Source organism: Aristolochia californica, unplaced genomic scaffold (assembly GCF_029961685.1).
Source record: "Aristolochia californica isolate CCGP_79_NKW_82.1479 unplaced genomic scaffold, dmAriCali1.0.hap1 SCAF_5, whole genome shotgun sequence".
Classification (NCBI taxonomy): domain Eukaryota; kingdom Viridiplantae; phylum Streptophyta; class Magnoliopsida; order Piperales; family Aristolochiaceae; genus Aristolochia; species Aristolochia californica.
This window is the reverse complement of record NW_027182214.1, coordinates 44922060-44941030: the sequence shown is the minus strand read 5'-3', so window position 1 is coordinate 44941030 and position 18971 is coordinate 44922060. Positions and strand designations below refer to the sequence as shown.

General features: G+C 41.7%; 3 protein-coding genes across 4 annotated transcripts; 1 reads left to right on the top strand and 2 right to left on the bottom strand.

The window, feature by feature from the left end:
* Positions 1-2442: 2442 nt before the first annotated feature.
* On the top strand, positions 2443-5104 carry LOC137965090 (G-type lectin S-receptor-like serine/threonine-protein kinase At2g19130). 2 transcript variants are annotated; one of them, XM_068811493.1, is made up of 2 exons: positions 2443-2694; positions 3031-5104. In XM_068811493.1, exons 1-2 carry the CDS (start codon positions 2526-2528, stop codon positions 4971-4973), a joined length of 2112 nt encoding a protein of 703 aa, XP_068667594.1. In that variant the 5' UTR covers positions 2443-2525; the 3' UTR covers positions 4974-5104. The 2 variants fall into 2 exon arrangements, with proteins under 2 accessions (XP_068667594.1, XP_068667595.1); XM_068811494.1 differs by having other exon boundaries at positions 2641-2694; positions 2967-5104.
* Positions 5105-9170: 4066 nt separating this feature from the next.
* On the bottom strand, positions 9171-10787 carry LOC137965063 (zinc finger protein CONSTANS-LIKE 4). The gene is made up of 2 exons (XM_068811461.1): positions 10016-10787; positions 9171-9729 (listed from the first exon to the last, which is right to left on the bottom strand). The coding sequence occupies exons 1-2, from the start codon at positions 10520-10522 to the stop codon at positions 9409-9411; spliced, it is 828 nt and encodes a 275-aa protein (XP_068667562.1). The 5' UTR covers positions 10523-10787; the 3' UTR covers positions 9171-9408.
* Positions 10788-12421: 1634 nt separating this feature from the next.
* LOC137965054 (G-type lectin S-receptor-like serine/threonine-protein kinase At4g03230) lies at positions 12422-17608 on the bottom strand. Its single transcript, XM_068811452.1, has 8 exons — positions 16350-17608; positions 15118-15834; positions 14638-14790; positions 14370-14551; positions 13938-14148; positions 13604-13841; positions 13336-13486; positions 12422-13246 (listed from the first exon to the last, which is right to left on the bottom strand). Exons 1-8 carry the CDS (start codon positions 17518-17520, stop codon positions 12947-12949), a joined length of 3123 nt encoding a protein of 1040 aa, XP_068667553.1. The 5' UTR covers positions 17521-17608; the 3' UTR covers positions 12422-12946.
* Positions 17609-18971: the final 1363 nt, after the last annotated feature.

Sequence of the window (18971 nt, the reverse complement as noted above, 5' to 3'; positions counted from 1 at the left end):
CTGCCTTGCACGTTGTACTTCTCAATGCATTGCGAACCTGGCAGTGTCTTGTACGACTTCCTCGTAGGTGAAAGCCTTGCCAGTGATGGCTTCAATTATGGCAACCTTGTCGGCGTCATGGAGGACGAATTTCAGCAAGGTGAGGTTCGACATTGGAACGACTGGGTAATGACCGCATAAAATATGGTTTTCTTGTGCTATCGGTGATTGTGGAGATTTGAGGAGCAGGGCGCAGATTTTTAAAGAGGAGGGAGAGTTACGATCGAAAGAGATTTTTTGAGACTTTTAGTTTCGATTTCGAAAGGCTTCAAAATCTAAATGAAAAGTCAAAACGAAGCCCTCCCATCGTTGCCGAGTCCCGAAAGACAAAATCCGATAAAGAGGTTTTATTAAGTAATTGAGTTCGGTTCACTCGAGTTTGGCTCAGTTACTTAAATGAGCACGAACCACTGCTCGAACTTGATTTGAAATGTTTTCGAATCGAGCTGAACCAAGCGGGATCCGAGTTGAATTCGAGCATGTATTCGAGGTACTCAGAAGGACTAGTTAGGCCTCCCTGGAAGGTTTCTACAATAAATATAAGTTAAGTTGAAAGTAATGCTTGTCTTTGTAATGCTTGGCTTAATGTTCAACCTTTCAACTAAGATAATTTGAAGTAATCCATTTTGTGGTGGAGAATATAGATCCATCATTCGATGTATAATACCATTGCAAATTACTCTCCACCTTTATCACTATGGAGAATCTTCATTTCTTTTTATTTTTAATTTTCTACTACAACTTTAAAAAGTATTAAATATGGTTCACCTTCGCTTGTTCTTCCTCATATGTTCGGTGTTGTTAGTTGTGGTTTCTGGAAGTGATTGAAAATTGGGACCCAATATGTCTTAGATCTTCAATGCAGTGAGGAGAAACTTCATCTTGTTAGCCCATCTAGTATAATCGATCTAGTTTCACAACATCTTGAATCATGATTTTGAGCAGTGTCTCATTTGATTCTCAAGAAGCTAGGCCGGTAATGGCCGGAGCTTCAAACGACCGGCAGTGAACTACCGATACGATCAATGTTCTCACGAAGATTCAGGAGAAATGATTACAGAGAAAAAACAAGACGGCACGATGACGGTGTTTCCTCCACCTTATTATAATTAGTTTTTCTTATGCAAATGTGAGATTGAACCATATCTGAAGTACCAGACGGCACGATGACGATGGTTTATTCAGCAGTCCAGAAAAGACGTGGAGGTCTTCCACTGGTTATGGTGCTTTGACCTCTGTGAAAATCCTAGACGCCTCAACGACGAAGAACGGAAAACGGACCTGGCGTGGGAAGTGGACGCCATGATGCAGGTAGACCGGAAGAATTGAGCATTCGCTTTCCAGGAAAGAGACACGAGCGGCCGAGACAGTCATGAGTTCCGTAATGGAAGTGTTGTACCCTTCAGCCAATGGGAATTCGAGTCCTGCGTTTCCGACACGAGTACCGGCTGAGTTACCAGCTAGAAAAGAAAAAAATGTAGGTTATGAAGAAAACAAAATTCTGTGCACTTTTTCAATGGTGAAATGAAGATAATGGCGCCGCCATGATTACACTGAACAAAGTTGCAATTTTGAGAGCAATTTGACTTTTAAAAGAGCGGAAGGATTAGGTCTGGGCAGCCATGCTCAACCAAAAAAGCTACCAAGCCAACCACCGTCTTGATCGATGGAAGAGATACTATCATCCTAAGGGAAAACCAGTAAATTGAGAGTGGCTTCCAATTTCCGAACCACCAAGCTCCTTCGAGGTTGCTTCAGCAGATTCTTCCGCACAACATGACTCTGGGGAATCTCTTGACTCTGAATCAACTCCGGTCTGTAATGTCCGTGGACCATACATTCGTTCTCTTACAGCAGGGACCGCCTAACCTCAACTGTCTCACTAAAGGCCTGGGACCCTCGCACCGAGTCTACCTTCTTTTACGGGGAAAATTTAGCAAGTTGCTGGCTTCTGGACTTGACTCACAGCTGTTTCTGTTGGTGCAGATGTAGCCATTGCTGGAGAAGGCATAAATATCCTTCATATGCTTTTCAGAACCAGTGTTCAACATTAAAGCATGATCTTCAACCTTGAAAAAGATTCATACCGCCCAGATACTGTAGAAAAGCTTCTGGCTTTTCTTGAATTGGTTCAACGAAACAGAAAAGGATTAGCAGATGGGTTTCACCCACTTGAGCCATTGTGCTTTAAATATCAGTCGACTGAAAGAGACAGATCGAGTTACCGACTTCCTTAACCTTGTTAATAACTAACGAGGGTACCAGCTCCGTTGCATCTTGTGATACTGACTTTTCCTCTCTTCTTTTGTGAACTACAATGATTTTTCAACTAAGTAGGATAACTCTAGCATGTGAAGCGTTATAAATACCGTTTGACTCTTGAGACTTTGGTTTAAGCTTTTGTTTCGGAAAATGTTTTCTTTGGAGAAATCTTCCTTATCTTCTTCTTTGGTGAGTCTTGCTTCGTAGCGCAAATATTTGCAGAAATGCATTGCAAAGGTAGTCCTTACTGGTCTCTTCTGTTTCTTCTCATCTTGTTTCTGGGAGTACATGTGTGTAGAGCATCTGATTCTGTCTCTCGGGGCCAATTTCTCACTGGAAGCCAAACGATAACCTCCAAAGGCGACAATTTCGTGTTGGGTTTCTTCACTCAGGGTAAGTCTCAAAACTATTATGTTGGCATCTGGTACAAAAAGGTCCATAGCCAAACTGTGGTTTGGGTAGCAAACAGAGAAACTCCCCTCCGAGATACTTCATCGATACTAAAAATCTCTGAGGATGGGAATCTAGTTCTCCTCGATGGACCCGAAAACGTTATTTGGTCGACAAATTCGTCTTCCAATGTATCAAATTCCAGAGTTGTGCTTCGGGACACCGGAAATCTTGTTTTGCAGGACAGTTCAAATTCCTCTGTTATTTTATGGCAGAGTTTTGATCACCCTACTGATACATGGCTCCCTGGAGGTCGGCTTGGGTTGAATAAAATAACAGGAGAAAATCAGATGCTCACTTCGTGGAGAAGTTCAGATGATCCGGCTCCTGGACCTTTTTCTCTTGAAATAGACCGAGGTAACAGTTCTCAGTACTTCATTTTCTGGAACAAAACCAAAATATACTGGACTAGTGGGAACTGGACTGGGAAGCTGTTCAACAGAGTACCTGAAATGACATCCAACTACATCTACGATTTCAACTTCACTGAAAATGCAGAAAGTAAATATTTCACTTACTCTCTCTATGAAACATCTATCATTTCGAGGTTTGTAATGGATGTCTCAGGCCAAATCATACAGGTCACATGGCTGGACACAGCATGGAACTTGTTTTGGTCTCAACCGAGAGACCACTGCGATGTTTATTCCCTGTGTGGGGCTTTCGGCAACTGTGATCAGACTGAACAGTCATTCTGCAAATGTTTGCGAGGTTTCAAACCAAGATCCATGAACGAATGGAACTCCAGTGATTGGTCGAGTGGATGTATCAGAAATACCCCACTGCAATGTGAGAACAGCTCATTAGCCCGTGGAGACAGAGATGGGTTTTCTGTGATGCCAAAAATGCAGTTGCCTGAAAATTCAAAGACATTGACGGTTGAAAATGCTGAAAGCTGTAAGTTGGCGTGCTTGGATAAATGTTCTTGCACCGCTTATGCTTATGGAACTGAAGGGTGCTTGTACTGGAATGGGGATTTACAAAATTTGAGACAATTGTCTGAGGGTGATAGTAAGGCTGCAGATCTTTATATTCGGCTTGCAGCTTCAGAGTTACAGAATCCGAGAAGCAAGAAGAGATCATTTGTAGGGATTGCTGTTGGTATTAGCGTTGGGCTTGTGGTGGCTATATCGATTGTTCTGGTGCTGAGTTGGGAATGGAAAAGGAGAAATCTTGCAGCTTCCAAAGCAGTTCAGGGCAACTTGGTAGCTTTTAGCTATAGAGATTTACAAGTTGCTACAAAGACTTTTTCAGAAAGATTGGGAGGAGGAGGTTTCGGCTCTGTTTACAGAGGTATTTTACCAGATTCAGATGTTGTGGCCGTGAAGAAACTTGAAGCCCTTAGACAAGGTGAAAAGCAATTTCGATCGGAAGTGAGCACCATTGGAAACATCCAACATGTTAATCTCATTCGCCTTCGTGGGTTCTGCTCTGAAGGTGCCAAAAGGCTATTAGTCTATGATTACATGCCAAATCGGTCCCTGGATACCCATTTGTTTTATAACCACGCTGAGGTTTTAAATTGGAACAGAAGGTACCAAATTGTGCTAGGAACTGCCAGAGGACTGGCTTATCTACATGAGAAGTGTAGGGATTGTATCATCCACTGTGACATCAAGCCTGAAAACGTACTTTTGGATGACGGCTTCTGCCCAAAGGTGGCAGATTTCGGATTAGCCAAGCTCATGGGTAGGGAATTCAGTAGGGTCCTCACAACAATGAGAGGAACACGAGGCTATCTTGCTCCAGAATGGATTTCAGGTGTCCCTATTACACCAAAAGCCGATGTCTACAGCTACGGGATGATGCTTTTTGAAGTTATATCCGGAAAGAGAAATATGGAGCAATCTGAGGATGGGAAGTTCGGATTTTTCCCGACTCGGGCTGCAAAAAGATTGGCTGAAGGTGAAGTCATTTCCTTGTTGGATCCAAGGTTGGGAGGAGATGTTGATATCGATGAACTTGAAAGAGTCTGCAAAGTTGCCTGCTGGTGCATTCAAGATGATGAGAGTACTCGTCCTTCAATGGGCCAGATTGTTCAAGTTTTTGAAGGAGATTTAGGTGTAAACATGCCTCCAATTCCTCGGGCACTTGAGATATTCACGGAGAATATGGGTGCTGTACCTCTCTCCTCAAATTCATCGGCTACTGGAAGTTCTTGGTCACATAATATAGCCTCCATCTCACAGGACAGAAGTGTTTCATCCTCAAGGTCTAAGTAGAATGAGTGAGCAATATCTCCAATACCCATGAAGATTAGATTGGTTTGGATTTAGTTTCAGAAGCAACAGATATCTATTTTTCACTGTCTACACCACCAAACGGAAAAGTTTCTGTTATAAAGGTTTTGTACTGTTTAATATTACTGCAATACGAAACAAAAATGAAAAATAAACTGAATTAGAAGCTCTTTCTCTGCTTTGGGCTTCAACTGCTGCCTGACACTCTTAGTTCCAGCAGTTGAAATGCCACTTTTATTACTTTGGACGTGTACAGGGGCCTGCGGAGTTACTATTGCTATAATGGGCCTGGAAGTGCAATTATTTAATATTTTTACTTTATTAATATTTTTAATCGACTAATATTTTATTAAAAAATATTCTAATTTTAATTAATTTTAAGTAAATTTTAATATTTATTTTTATTTTACTAGATAAAAAACCACAAACCAGGTTCTTTTATCATGCATTGGCCTGTGTGTTTGTAGGAATGCCTCAATGACTTGAAAAGCACGTTTCCTCTACGCCATTGTCCATAAGCACCTCTCTCGCGCTCTCGCTCTCTCTCTTATTGACCATCTGCATGGGAAGGAAGAAAAGACTCCATACTGGCTGTCTTTCCCCATCAAAGCAGTGTCGCCTTCCCTTTATTAGTTTTCCCATCTTTGTCACGTCTCTTTCTTTTCCTCAAGCACAGTTCCTTAAACTGAACTTCGACTGTACATTAATGGAGGACTTCCCCTTCCATGTATATTTTAATGAGAAAAGAGTTCCCGTTGTGAGCATCTCGTTTTGCCAAGATGTTTCGATAGTCATAGCAGACGATAGATAGAAAACGTGAAACATAACTGATAAATGTGTGATACGTCAACCAAACTCTCCGTTTTTTCATTCTCAAATCTTCTGTCAAAGTCGAGTGATTCCTTTCAGAGATAACCCATTTAATGAATAGTCCAAGTTCGTCGTAGATGCCCCTAAAATTGAATTATCATAAACTTTGGAGCAACTTTCGGCTGCCACCATCGATGGATAATTAGACTGGAGTGCGGACAACAAATCCAAAGAGAACTCTCGTTTCCACCAGTAAACTGTTCTTTCTTTGACAATGCCACCAAACGCTTTATCTACTGGTCTTCTTCGCATGTGATCAGATGATTCCATCGGATTTGACATGTCGAATAGCAGCAAAAGATTGATGGACGGTCCAATTATTCATCTGGTTCTAATAAAATGAATAAGCTCTCTTATGCAGGCTATACTTTTCCCTAGTAAGCACAAGATCTTACATTAATATAAGACAAGGAAAATATTTATTAACCCTTCCACTAAACAAGCTTAAAAATTTAATTTCTCTTTGCCAAAAAATTCGTCTAATCGGAATTTTCTTACATTTATGCCATGTAGCCAACAATGCGAAAATTAATGTAGTGTTTGTGTCTATATTAAAAATAAAAAATTTATAAAAAATAAAAAATAAGATAAAAGTAAGATGGGAGTGATAAAAAATTACTTTATTGATTCTTAGTTTATTTTTTCATGGTTTTTTGTTGAAGTAATAAAAACGTTTTTGTAATCTTCGGGAGGGGTGGCATTGAGCCGAGCCCGAACCTGCCTATGTTCGAGTTGAACTTGATTTAAATATTTTGAACTCGAGCTTGAGCTAAGCCTAGCTTCGAGCCTAAAATTGCAATCAAGTTCAAGCCTAATAATTTTAACCAAGTTCGAGTTTGAGCTCCAACCTACATTTAAAATTTTGCATAAAATACAATTCAAATAAATTGTATATAAAGTTATGCATATATTTAAATAAAATTGGGCATAACCTCTACTTAAAATTGGACATAACATTTGTTTATTAACCCTGCATAAAATTATTCATAGAAGTTGTATAAAATTTATTCAATAATCAAACACAAAAACATTCATTTGAAAAACAAACGTTAGTTTTGTCTATTTGTATTTAATCAGATCGTTCTGATTCAAGGACTAGAAAACCATATCATGGAGACAGATAAAAATTTTAAGAAAAATGGTTTTAGATGACTTAATGGTATAGCCATTTTCGTTTTTTTTTTTTTTTCAAAACATGGATTCATACAACAGCAGTTTTGAAATGTTACCGATATGTTCTTTCAAAAAACTTGAGTGGAGTTAGCATTAAGAGAGTACTTCAAATAATTTGAGTCTCTTCAAGAACCATGAGGAAGAGACAACGGGAGTTTCAAGAAATGGTTTTTTTTTTCACGTGCTTGTGAAAAATCGCAGTTTCACACGCACAGGGGGGAAAAGTTATTTCTTCCCTAACTTAGATATGGTTTTTCGCTGAGACGATGTGGGGTGTAGGCGGGTCTAGTGGCGTCGGCGAGGAGCTAGAGCTATCGTCTAGACTGGCGGTTGCAAAAGAATTTTTGGTAACATTTTTGAAAAGTAATCTCTCCCTAATCCTCCGTAACATTTTTGAAAAGTAAGAAGAGGCAAGAAGAATCAAGCAAAAAATTTATTCTTATTTCCACAACCCAAACTTAAAGGCTTGTCGGGATCCCATAGAAAAACATACAAAGGAAAGAAAATAGGAGAGAAATATATTTTCAGTTAGTTGGCAAATAAGAATTATTGAGAAAAAAAATTGGAGAAAAAATCACTTTCTCTCTTAGTTAATAATTTTTCTTTCACAAAACTGATGGAATTTTAGAAAAAATAAAAGAAATAGAAAATTGACAGAAAATTTGAATTATCAAAAATTTTATTACAAAGTTTATTTTCTTTTTCATTTTTCACGTGATTCCCAAGGAACAATTCCATCACATACGAAAATATAGTTTTTTTGAGAGAGAGAGAGAGAGAGATTCCTCGTACATGTTCAGACAAAAACCATATAAAATGCAGAGCAGATTCCGAGTCTCAGACCACCCAAATATTTCTAATCTTCCTTTCCAAACAGAACAAAAGCAGAGCAGCGGGAATAAAAACCCCTCTTTCTGTGGTAGCAACTAAGCTGAACAGGACAGTCTCCAGCCTCCGACCGCCACCTGTTTGGACGGGAAAATTTTATTCCAATTCAACCTCTCCACGGCACAAACCAAAAGAGAAAAAAAAAAAAAAAAGTGATTCGTGACACCACCACCACACCCACAACTCAAGGACGAACCTAAAAACAAAACCAGCTCCACAGATTCAAAGCCCAAAATCTCTTTCTTCTGCAACAACTGGAAATCTTTACGACTTTCCAGGCACAGCACCCTCCCTTCCATATGAGGCCAATGAGAGACCGTGCGGAAGAGCACAAAACCTAAACCCGAATACCAGCAAAAAAGATGATCTAGATTCTGAGCCACACAAAACCTTACTAATCTCCTAATTATGAAATAAAGCAAAAAAAGCCGAGGTAATGAGCTGACCACATGCATTTCTCAAATTAACAAAAGCATCTTCATCATTATTATTATTATCAATCATCATCTTCGTATGGTTGTTGAGCGTCGGTTGCATGTGGGCCATTAACGTGTTTTGGTGCACGAGCTTTTTCCTTCCACCAAACCCTGCCCTGCTTTTAACATCATTTCCAATTTTAAAACCTAAACACCCACGCGTTAATCAAATTGATTAGTCTTCTTAATCCTCCTCCTAAGTATGAACACGCAAGCTGAAGATATTTTTCCCAATTGTTAATTTTGATTATTGTCGTCTAAAATGTCGTCTATTGTTTTAATCAAATCAAGAGAATATTCTAACCCAGTGAAATAATACGCAAGAGTGGACCGCCATCCGTCTTTCAAAGTCCACACGCCTTCTCTGGGTCCCATTCCCAGATTTTCAGCACTTGGCTTTTATTCACCGGTTCAATGAACTCGCTGCACACTACCTCCTGGCCCACTTCATTGACGATGGCATTTCTGCGACATGACGGGACCACCCCGCGGCCGCCGCCACTCGGCAATCGAAAAGAATGACCACAAACGCTTACAACGAAGGCGCGCCGCGTGGCTGCTCTTCGCACCACCACTTGACTCTCCTTCTCTCTTCTCTCTTCTCTCCCGCTCGGAAGTCGAAAAAGCCTTAAAGCTGCCAATGCTGCCTTCCCGTCCAAATCTGCTGAGGCACACTCTACAATCCGAAGTACACCCATGCTCCGTCTACAGGCGCTTTACATTAATTGAGTTTCTAGCGAGTTGATTACGATCGAAGATGGACACAGGATTTTTTAACAGAGGAGAGGGAAGGACAATGCCTTTTTTTGTAATGGGAGACATCGACCACATGATTCCAGTACTACAATAAATAAATACATTAATGAAATGAAGAAAAAGAAGAAGAAAGATAGGAATCATCTGATTAAAAGTTAAACAAAGGAGGGTTTTGATCTATGGTTAGAGAGGGTTAACACTTGACAGACCGATGAAACGAAGAAAACTCAAGGAGTTGAGTTTTTCCTTTTTCGTCAGATCGGGCGCTCCAGAGAGCTCCCGGAGATCAGATCCACGGTTCTGGCCGGTTTGCCTAATTTGCGGATGTCGAGCATCGTCGTAGTGGGAGCTTCGTCGACGTCGCCGGGATATTTTCCGCCTGGCTGGAATCTTCCGACTGAACCGATAGCCGACGATCTGGTTCCGGATTGACCGGGGGCCGACTCGGGTTCGGGCGGTCGGAGAATTATCGCTTTTTTGCGCCGAGGAGAGATAAAAGATGTAGCTTCGTCGTCGCTTCCGATTCTTGTGGCCGCCGACCGGTTCGGACGGAAAGATGAGAAGTCCACATCATCCTGGCAAGAGAGATGAGCCGGGTAAGGGATAATAGATCTTTGATCATGAGAAAAAAAGATAACAGCATCGACAAGTCGGACATCAGAGTAAGGATTGCTCTTGAAAATTCACAAGTATTGAGGATTGGAATAGAGGGGAAAAACAAGCGAACAAACCGACGTTACAGAAGTTTTACTCTAGAGAAAAATCGAAGAAAAATAAAACGACATTACTGAAAAGGTCTCTCTTTCGGAAGCAAAACGGTAGAGTCGGACAATGAAGATAAAGAGGAAGGTTTCTTTGTACCTGCGAACTTAAATCTGCATTTTCTCTCATTCGTTTATTCGATGAGGCGACACGGACGGGAGAACCTTCGCTACTTGAAGATGCAACCGGAGGAGGTGTGGACGACGACCACGGAACGACCTGATTATCTCCTTCTTCTTCTTCCTCTTCTTCATTTGCGTAATCATCATCATCATCATCATCATCATCATCATCATCATCTTCATCCCCTTCGTCCTCGCCGTCGTCGTCTTCTTCGTCGTCAACTTCATTCTGGTGATGTGCTTGTGGTTCTCGGTTGCAGCCAGTGAGGCATCCCTCACAGACCGATACGGTGGGGCCGAGTTTGGCGCCTGAAGCCCTCCACGGCGTCGGGGATTGACAGTTCTGGCAGAGGAGACTTCGGGAGTGCCTGGCCACCAGAAAGTTGGCTCCGTGAACTTTGGCGTCGCAGTCCCAGCACAAGCTCGCTTGATCCGACTCGCAATACATCCTGGCCGGATGATCGCAGAGCTCGCACTCTTTCATTGTTTATCCCCTTTCAGACGGAAAATCTCTTCAATTCCCTCTTCCCTGCTTCAATAATCACAAACAATATGGCTCCCAAACTCCTATTTCCTTGAAAAGCCCCAACAAGCAATTTCTTTTCTGTTGAATTTCGGCCGAGAATCTTTCGTCCTTCTCTCCCTGGTTCTTCCCAATATCCACCTCACTCTGCGAGGGCCGTTCGCCTTGTTGTCCTTTTTCTATTTTCTCTTCCCTAAAGAATTCCTGGCAGACGGAGACCAAAAAATAGCCAAAGGCGTATTTGCGGCAATACCAAAAATGTTCCTTACTTTTCGCCTCATATTACTCGACGTCTTCGGGCTATAATCGTCAATTCGTTTCTCTCTGTTTTCTATTCTCAAAAACGAAGTTCCCAAGCCTGGCGGTTTCGCCTCCACCGAACCTGGGCCGAGGCCGTGCGACTACGTGTCGCGTTTCGGTGCTCTGGCTGGTTAGGTAGTCTCTCTGGTCGAGGATATTTTGTGGGTGACGTGGGATGGATCTGGTGGAGGGGAGAGCGTCGCAGATTCATGAGAGTCCGACGTGGCGCGGTGCATCCACTAAGATTTGGGCGACCACGTGGGAGGCACCTGCAGAAACGGGCGGACCGCCGGGGTGGCAGTGGGGCCCATACAGGCAGCAGAAATCGGTCATTCGACCTCGATTCCCTGTCCGAGTCGGTTTTTATAATTCCATTGGCGCCTCCGCCTCGAATAAAAATACTTGGAACGAGGAGGGGGCAGCGGGATTGTTCCTCGTGGAAGCACCACGGCCACGACCTCGAGTCGAACAAACTGCTGTCTGCCCCTCACGTGAACTCCTTCCACGTGGACGAATAACAGCCCGGTCCCATCTGCTGACGTCGGCCTCTTAAACTCCTCATTACCCAAATAAAAAATATATATATCGGATCTATGTGGGCTCCATCGGCTGACAAACGGCTAAGATGAAGTGGTGCAAAAGTGAATAAATGAGGGTGTTGGTTGGATGGTCAGTTTTGATTAGAAAGAGAGGTGCTCTGAATAGGGACATTGAGGGGGGAGCATGTTGCCACTTGGGAGGCTAACCGTAACTTATGGCTACATATGTGGTGTGGCCCCATCACATGTGTATGTATATATATGACCGTATCTGTATGCCATAAGAAGTGAAAAGATGTGGTGGGTAATATAGCATCGTAGGTGGCGCGAAAAGAGAGAATAATAGAAAGCATGATATGTGTATGACGGATAATGTGGAGGATATGATTATATAATGGGATGTGATGGACATTGGTTGTGGAGCCCATGCCCCCCCCCCTTACATAGTTGAAATGGGAGGATTAGGTCATTCAGATAAATATCCAGAGAGAGGGGTTGCTTCACTTACTACAAGCAAGTACTCGACATCAACGTTGATACATATGTGACAGGCTCGTGAAGGTGGACCGGTAATCCCATTTGCCCCTTCTCAGCCACTTAAATAATTATTTTTATTAATGATGGGTGATGGGTCACGGAAATAGCAAAGTGGACCACGGAAACTTTCTGAAGAAAAATTCGAGCTGAGGGCGTGATGGGTGGCTCTGGAATAAGCATTCAAAGGTTTTTTTGTTTTCTGAATTTCATTCTTCGAACGAGTGGTTCTTTTTAATGCTATCTCGTTTGCAGTTTGGACTCCGTTATCCATATTTCTATTTCTGAGGTATGGTTGCGTAAGGCCATGCTACACCAACCAGTCGGTCACTGAAAATAAAAAATATATACAGAGGGTCAGTGGCTTGCTGGGGGAGACAGATCACAGGCTGAACCAATCTCAACGTCTCCATTTTCGTCGTTGGTGACTGACTGGATGATATCTCAATTCACCCAGAAAGGTTAATCGATCAAATTCAAACGGCAGTGAATCGAAATGAAATTGTAAATATTGATCAATCATTTAAAAAACAAAAAAACAATAAAGTGAATTCAGGGGGGTGTTCTACTACTACCGCTGATCGGTACAAGGGATTTTGGCCTCTCCGTTCATCGCCATTCTCAGGTTCTTGTTAACCCCCAGAGAAATAATCCCATTCTTCATACCAAAAGCTCTCTGGCTGCAACACGATTCCTTGAAATGCCGTAATTGGGTGCTACAAAAACCTGTTGTTCCCTTTTTTCATACATGACAAATTCTCCTACAACATATATGACCTTTCTAAAGCGCAATAGAGACAACATCCGTCAAATGGCATAAGTAATTGAACAAGAACAGGTCTGATGGGCACCAGATCAAAAGAAAGAGGTACCAAGTATTCACCTTGCTGCAAGAAGTAAGATCCTATGCATACCACTTGTTTACCCATTCTGTCGAATTTTTCCTCTTCCACTTGCTTGTTGAAGCTGCTAAGGTTAAAAATGAACCAAGCACCTCACAGGACCAACTTCTTCATCGTCCATCTAATGTAGAAATTGTTACATCATTTATGGATATGCAGCTTGGCTCACCAGTTGAATCATTTCTAGTTGTAATGGTTAAAAAGGGTGGTTTTTTGGGTGCGGCCAATGTCGTCGCTTCATTATTGAGCATGGTGATAACAGAAGCCATGTTTGGTCGATCTGCAGCATCTTCTTGCACACACAATAGGCCAATGCGGATGCAGTTCAACACTTCACTTGCAGAGCATGTCTCACTCAGTGATGGGTGTATTAGATCCAATCCCCTGTCTTCATTCCACAATCTCCACGCCTAGAAATTGGTACAAAGTTTTAGTGAGTTTAGTGAAGGAATACAAGGACTGCAAAAGGAAAAAATGTATGTGGTGCACTGATACTTACAAGTCCTAGAAGTGTCAAAGACTCCTGGGAATCATATAAAGCCGTGTTCTTCTTCCCACTGACAATCTCAAGTACTATGATCCCAAAACTATAGACATCAGATTTGACAGAGAAGCGGCCATGCAATGCATACTCTGGAGACATATAGCCACTGTATTCCACCATCAAGCCAAAGTAATCAGGTAGAATGATATGGGTTTATGAGAGGTAAAACTGAGGTTTTCAAACAACTGAATTTGTCGAACCATGTTAGGTATAAGACACTTACTATGTCCCAACGACTCTATTGGTGTTAGCTTCTAGCTGATTCCCTCCAAACAACCTGGCCATGCCAAAGTCTGAGATCTTAGGATTCATCTCTTCATCGAGGAGAACATTGCCACTTTTAAGATCTCTGTGAATGATCCTCAATCTCGAGTCTTGATGGAGATAGAGAAGTCCACGAGCAATTCCTAAGATGATGTTGAATCGCATTTTCCAATCTAGAAGTCTGCACCAGTTTTTCTCTGTTACAAAGGTTTTATCATAAATAAGTTTTCTTATATGCTGGAAATTAGTTTGATATGATATTCATAGAAAACTAGTATTGTCATAGACCATACCAAAAATAAAGAAGTCTAAGCTTTTGTTAGGCAAATATTCATAGATAATCATCTTCTCGTCTCCTGCAATGCAGTAACCCAACAGCCGAACAAGATTCCTGTGTTGAAGTTTCGCAATCAACATGACTTCATTCTTGAATTCCTCTAAACCTTGTCCAGATCTTTGAGAAAGTCGTTTCACAGCAATTTCTTGACCACCAGGTTGCTTGCCCTAAAAATGTAAAATTTTCAGTTTAGAAGGAAAATATAGCAAGGGAGAGATTTCTAGAGACGCTATGTTGTAATGTCAACTATATATTGCTAGATGGTATCTCAAGTTAAACCAAAACGCATTTAGTTGCAATATTAGTGGGTGAAGACAGAGATCACACAAGTTCACAGGTTATAAAAGGTGCTTCACATAAGCACATGGTTCAGAAAATAAAAGACTACCTTGTATACAGGTCCAAAACCACCTTGTCCAAGCTTATTTGATTCAGAGAAACCCCCTGTGGCAGCTGCTACACTTTCAAAGTCAAAAAAGGGTATATCCAACTCCTCTGTCCCATTTGCGCCAAGTATGTCCTTACCACCCAAATGAGATGAGGACATTCTCGACCTTTTATGTTTGGCTTCTGATTCAATTGAAAGAGTCCGTGTTTATGCAGATGGTTAAAGAAAAAGCAACTGAAGTTCTGAATGGAAGCAAGTCAGCATTTACCTTTCTTCCTTACCACCCTCCTCCTCCTCCTCCATAAACAGAAAGTTAATACGCCAGCCAAAAGAAACACCGGAACAATAGTTATAGGGATGATCAAGGCTAAGTGTTTCTGGGAATGGGAAGAGGCTTCCAAACCTTTATTTCGAATATTATCTGAAAAAGAAAGATGAAGCACTTATTAATGGGTTCAACATTCGAAAATGAGAAGATAATTAGCAATGAAACACAAGTAAAATATCTTCAGGTTTCTACCATCGATTAGGAAACATGAATTCAAATTGCTCATGAGATGGATAACCCATGGATCCCTTAACCTTATAAGATGATGGTAATTTCTGGTACTCACAAAAAAGCTAGCATATTGATTAATAATAGTGTCAGATGCCACCAAAAAGAAGAAAATATGGGTAAGCAGATTAAGAGCCATGCTTGAAATGCAGTTATCCATTATGAGACCCAAAAAAAATTGAGGATGATCACCTTTGGTACAGTTCAGAGTTAAAGGATTCCACTTCGAGTTAGAATTGCAAATACATCGTTTTGTCCCTCTCTGCCCACCAACAAACAAACAAGTGGAATTTGCCCAAGCCCTGCAGTCACTAGATGAATTACAAACTGGCTCCAGCGGTGGCTCCCATCCAATTTCTACTCCCACCTGCCAATTACTTGCTGGACTAGATAGATTAGCATTAACAATGCTTGCATAAGCACTGCAACCAGTATGAAGAACACCAATAGAATAGGACTTTGGTGCTGACAATCCTTCAGCCATCTGAGAACAGCACATGGAGGAATTAATACAAGCAGCAGGTCCATCGTATATATATTTCTCACACAGAGTAGATGTACAATTCAGAGTTACTGAGAGTTGAGGAGCTGCACAATCGAACAACAGGACAGAGCTTCTGTTGGTCAGGTAAAATGGTAAGCGATTATTTAAGAGGACATCTTTGCTTTTGGCACCATTTGGCCAACAGATATGCATGTCTTCAGGTTGGATCACAAAGGTTCTTAATTCTGTATTGATACTTGTTATTGCATAAGAGGAGCCATCTAGTGCATTGAATCGAAGTTGACCAGCTGTTGAGTTGCAAGAGAAGCTATTGTAAGCAGGGTCTCCACAGTTGGGTCCAGTGCTTAAAGGGTAGGGGATGATATTTGTCCCACAAGTTTGGCAGCGTCTTCCAGTATTCTCTGCTTCGGTTAATGAGCAAAAGGTATAAGTAGGAAGATCAATATTTAGCACACTAAAGGAGCAAAAAGAAATGCTTTTTAAAGAAATTTCATGAAATCAACAAATAACCACCTTTCCAGTGATTTGTTTGACTTATTCCCTACACGTGAAAATTAATCTGAGAACTGGCTTCCACCACTATAGGTGATGTAGATTCGGAAGGACAATCTGGACTTCGTTTGACCCACTTTTTTTGGTAAACCAGGGTAAAGTAGAGCATTTGCCTGTTGTTTAATAAAAAGTGAATGTTTAGACAGTTATTTGAGAACTTCAGGGTTGAGATAGTTATTGCTTCTTCTGGCCAGATGAAATTTTGGGGTAGCTATCAGAAACTAAAGCAAGCAAAAACTTAGTAATAGTGGACTACAGGGGAGGGGGGAGATACTACACAATATTTTTCTCTATTGTACCGCAGTCGCAATTTCTCGACTAAACTGGACGAAGCACTTGCTTAATGGAAAAAACTGATAAAAGGTACCTAACTCTGAGGCTGCAAGGCGCAGGTAAAGATCCACCGCTTCTCCGTCCCCTTCGTTTCCGTCCTTAACATCCTGCAAATCCTCGTTCCAAATTTGACAGGTAAAATTGCCACCACTCTTCACATTAGCATATGCCGTACAACTACAATTTCTTAGACATTGTGCTGTACACGCTTCCACTCCCGTATTTGTTGAGCCTTCATCGGTCTCAGGAGGTGCTAGTTTCATCCTTGGCAGAACCAAAAACTCATCTTTGTTCCTACATTGTAACGGTTTCTTTCTCCTGCAACCGCCTGACCAATCTCCAGAATTCCAGTCCCGAGCAGACGCAGGTTCAAACCCCGGCAAGCACTGACACATTGGGCTTTGATTCTGGTTACAGCTGCTAAAAATCCCACAGGCACCAAATTCCTCGCAAGAGTGTACTTGGCCCGACCAAACATGAGATTCCTCGGTGATTGAATCCCCAGTTCCATCGTACCAGATGTAATTGAGTTTACCAGATGGGTCCATAACAATGGAGGGGAGGAAGGTTAAGGAGGCAGAATATTCGAAGAAGACCCCGTTCTCATTGCTAATGACAGTGAAGTTCACTAAAGCTTGGCTCTGTTCAGGCAAGAGTTTATATGTGGTTCCGTTCCAGTATATGCTTCTGTAATATGGTTCTGAGCCCTTGAAGATGAAGAACTGGCGCAACTCTTGAGGATCAATACTGAAAGAAAAAGTCCCAGAGGAAGGATCTTTGTCATCTTTCCACGAGATGAGCTTCTGGGTTTTTCGGGTCCTCCGGTTGAAACCGATCTTCATACCTGGGAGAAGTGTGTCGGTTGGAAAATCGAAGCTTTGCCATACAAGTCTTTGAGCTGGACCAGATCCTCCTTCTCTGAGGACAAGGTTTCCAGAATCTAATAGAACTGCAACTGAATTATTCGACACAGTGGAAGCATTCGTAGACCAGAGGGTCTTTCGGTGACCGTCAAATAAAACCAAATTTCCATCTCCATCAATGGTGAGCACTCCGGAAGAATCAGTAACAGGGTTATCACCATTGGCGACCCAGACAATTCTTCGTATAGCAAGCTGAGCATACCAAATTCCAACGCACCGATTGCTGCCTTCACCAGAACGGAAGAAACCCAAAAGATCCCTTCGAAACAAGAGTTTGGCCATCTCTTATAGAGAAATTTGGAGTTACACTATCTGATACCGAAAAAGATTGAGGGAGCCAGCATAATAATAAGCATAAAGAAACATAAAAAATACAACAGATTCTTCCCATCCACTTCTTGATACCAAACAGAACCGAAACAATATGCAGTTCATGACATCGAAAATTTTCACCAAGGACCATCTTCTTCTGCAGAAAGTTGTCTCAAGGGGAAACGCAAAAGAGGGGGAGACTGTTCTTGGGTATGACGACCACCCCACCATAATTGATGAATTTTTGCACAAAATGCGCACTGGCGCCGTCTGTTCAGTTGCCGTTTCTGTTGAGTCTCCCATCTACGGAATCATGAATACGCCCAAAGTCGTTGCCTGTTCTGCTTGGTGTAGAAATTCGATAGTGGGCGATGCCCAGTGCCTTTTCGTCCTCCGTCAATGAGAAACTAACTTGTTTCGTTTTAGTCAATAAGTAGCAGCTCAGTAGTCGGAATCTTCCTCCACTTTTACTTTATTCGGAGAATTCAGATTACGTGTTTTTTTCACAAAATAATAGAATATTGAGTTACACATCTTACTATGGAATTTCACTTTTCCATCTTGATGGAAGTTCTTCTTTCTTCCTCTTTCTTCTTCTTCCTCGTTTTTTTTTTTTTTTTTTCTTAGAGCGTTAAAAGGGGTGAGGGAGGGTTTCCTGGTCTGATCACTAGCTTCCAGTCGCCAATTGTAAACCGCCTCCCTTCTACTATCATTAACCAGTTCTGATTACAGGACCTCCCCACCTCCCAGTGATTACATAAGAGCCAAATGCTGGGGTCCGAGATGGTGACAAATCAACGCAAGTTTCTGTCTGTTACCAGCGAAGGGAAGCGACGTTATAAACAAACACTAAACTGGGACGCGTCGGGATAAGAAAAAAAAAGGACACCTTGAGTAAATATGAATCACGACCGGTTTTTTACTTGTGTTTTCGTAAAGTGACATAAAAAATGCTAAAAGACTCCTGATATGGGACCAAACGCCGAAACACCCACTTTCGGGTGGCATTTGAAGAAAAGAAATAAGAAAAAAATACAACATCGAAGAGACTGGGAATCCTCGTTTACATTTTTTCAGGAGAATATTTAATCTGCAACAATTACGGTCGAAAACGGGAATCAAATGAGAAAGTGCAATGGTACAGTCTCTCTCTCTTTACCTCACTGACACTCTCGTTTCTCCTCAATATTCATGTCTAAATAACCGTCATGGCAGACACGAAATCCGAAATGAGAAGGATGTGCGGCCTGGAGACCCAATACTGATAGGAAGACGAATAAGTAAATACCATCTAGGACAAAGCTATTACTGCTCAATCCTCCGGCTAGTCTTTTGCTTTTTCCACTCGTAAGCGGCTTCCAAAATTTGAAGAGCGGGGTGTCACGGAGCCCAAGCCCACGGCATACTTATTGGGCCTTTGA

Coding starts and splice junctions, on each gene's coding strand:
- LOC137965090 (XM_068811493.1), top strand. CDS start 2,526: ATGCATTGCAAAGGTAGTCCTTACTGGTCTCTTCTGTTTCTTCTCATC. Junction 2,695..3,030: donor GTTGGGTTTCTTCACTCAGG/GTAAGTCTCAAA, acceptor ATAAAATAACAG/GAGAAAATCAGATGCTCACT.
- LOC137965063 (XM_068811461.1), bottom strand. CDS start 10,522: ATGAAAGAGTGCGAGCTCTGCGATCATCCGGCCAGGATGTATTGCGAG. Junction 9,730..10,015: donor ATGCAGATTTAAGTTCGCAG/GTACAAAGAAAC, acceptor CTCTCTTGCCAG/GATGATGTGGACTTCTCATC.
- LOC137965054 (XM_068811452.1), bottom strand. CDS start 17,520: ATGGCCAAACTCTTGTTTCGAAGGGATCTTTTGGGTTTCTTCCGTTCT. Junction 14,552..14,637: donor GAGGGTGGTAAGGAAGAAAG/GTAAATGCTGAC, acceptor CAATTGAATCAG/AAGCCAAACATAAAAGGTCG. Junction 13,842..13,937: donor CTTAGACTTCTTTATTTTTG/GTATGGTCTATG, acceptor CCTTTGTAACAG/AGAAAAACTGGTGCAGACTT.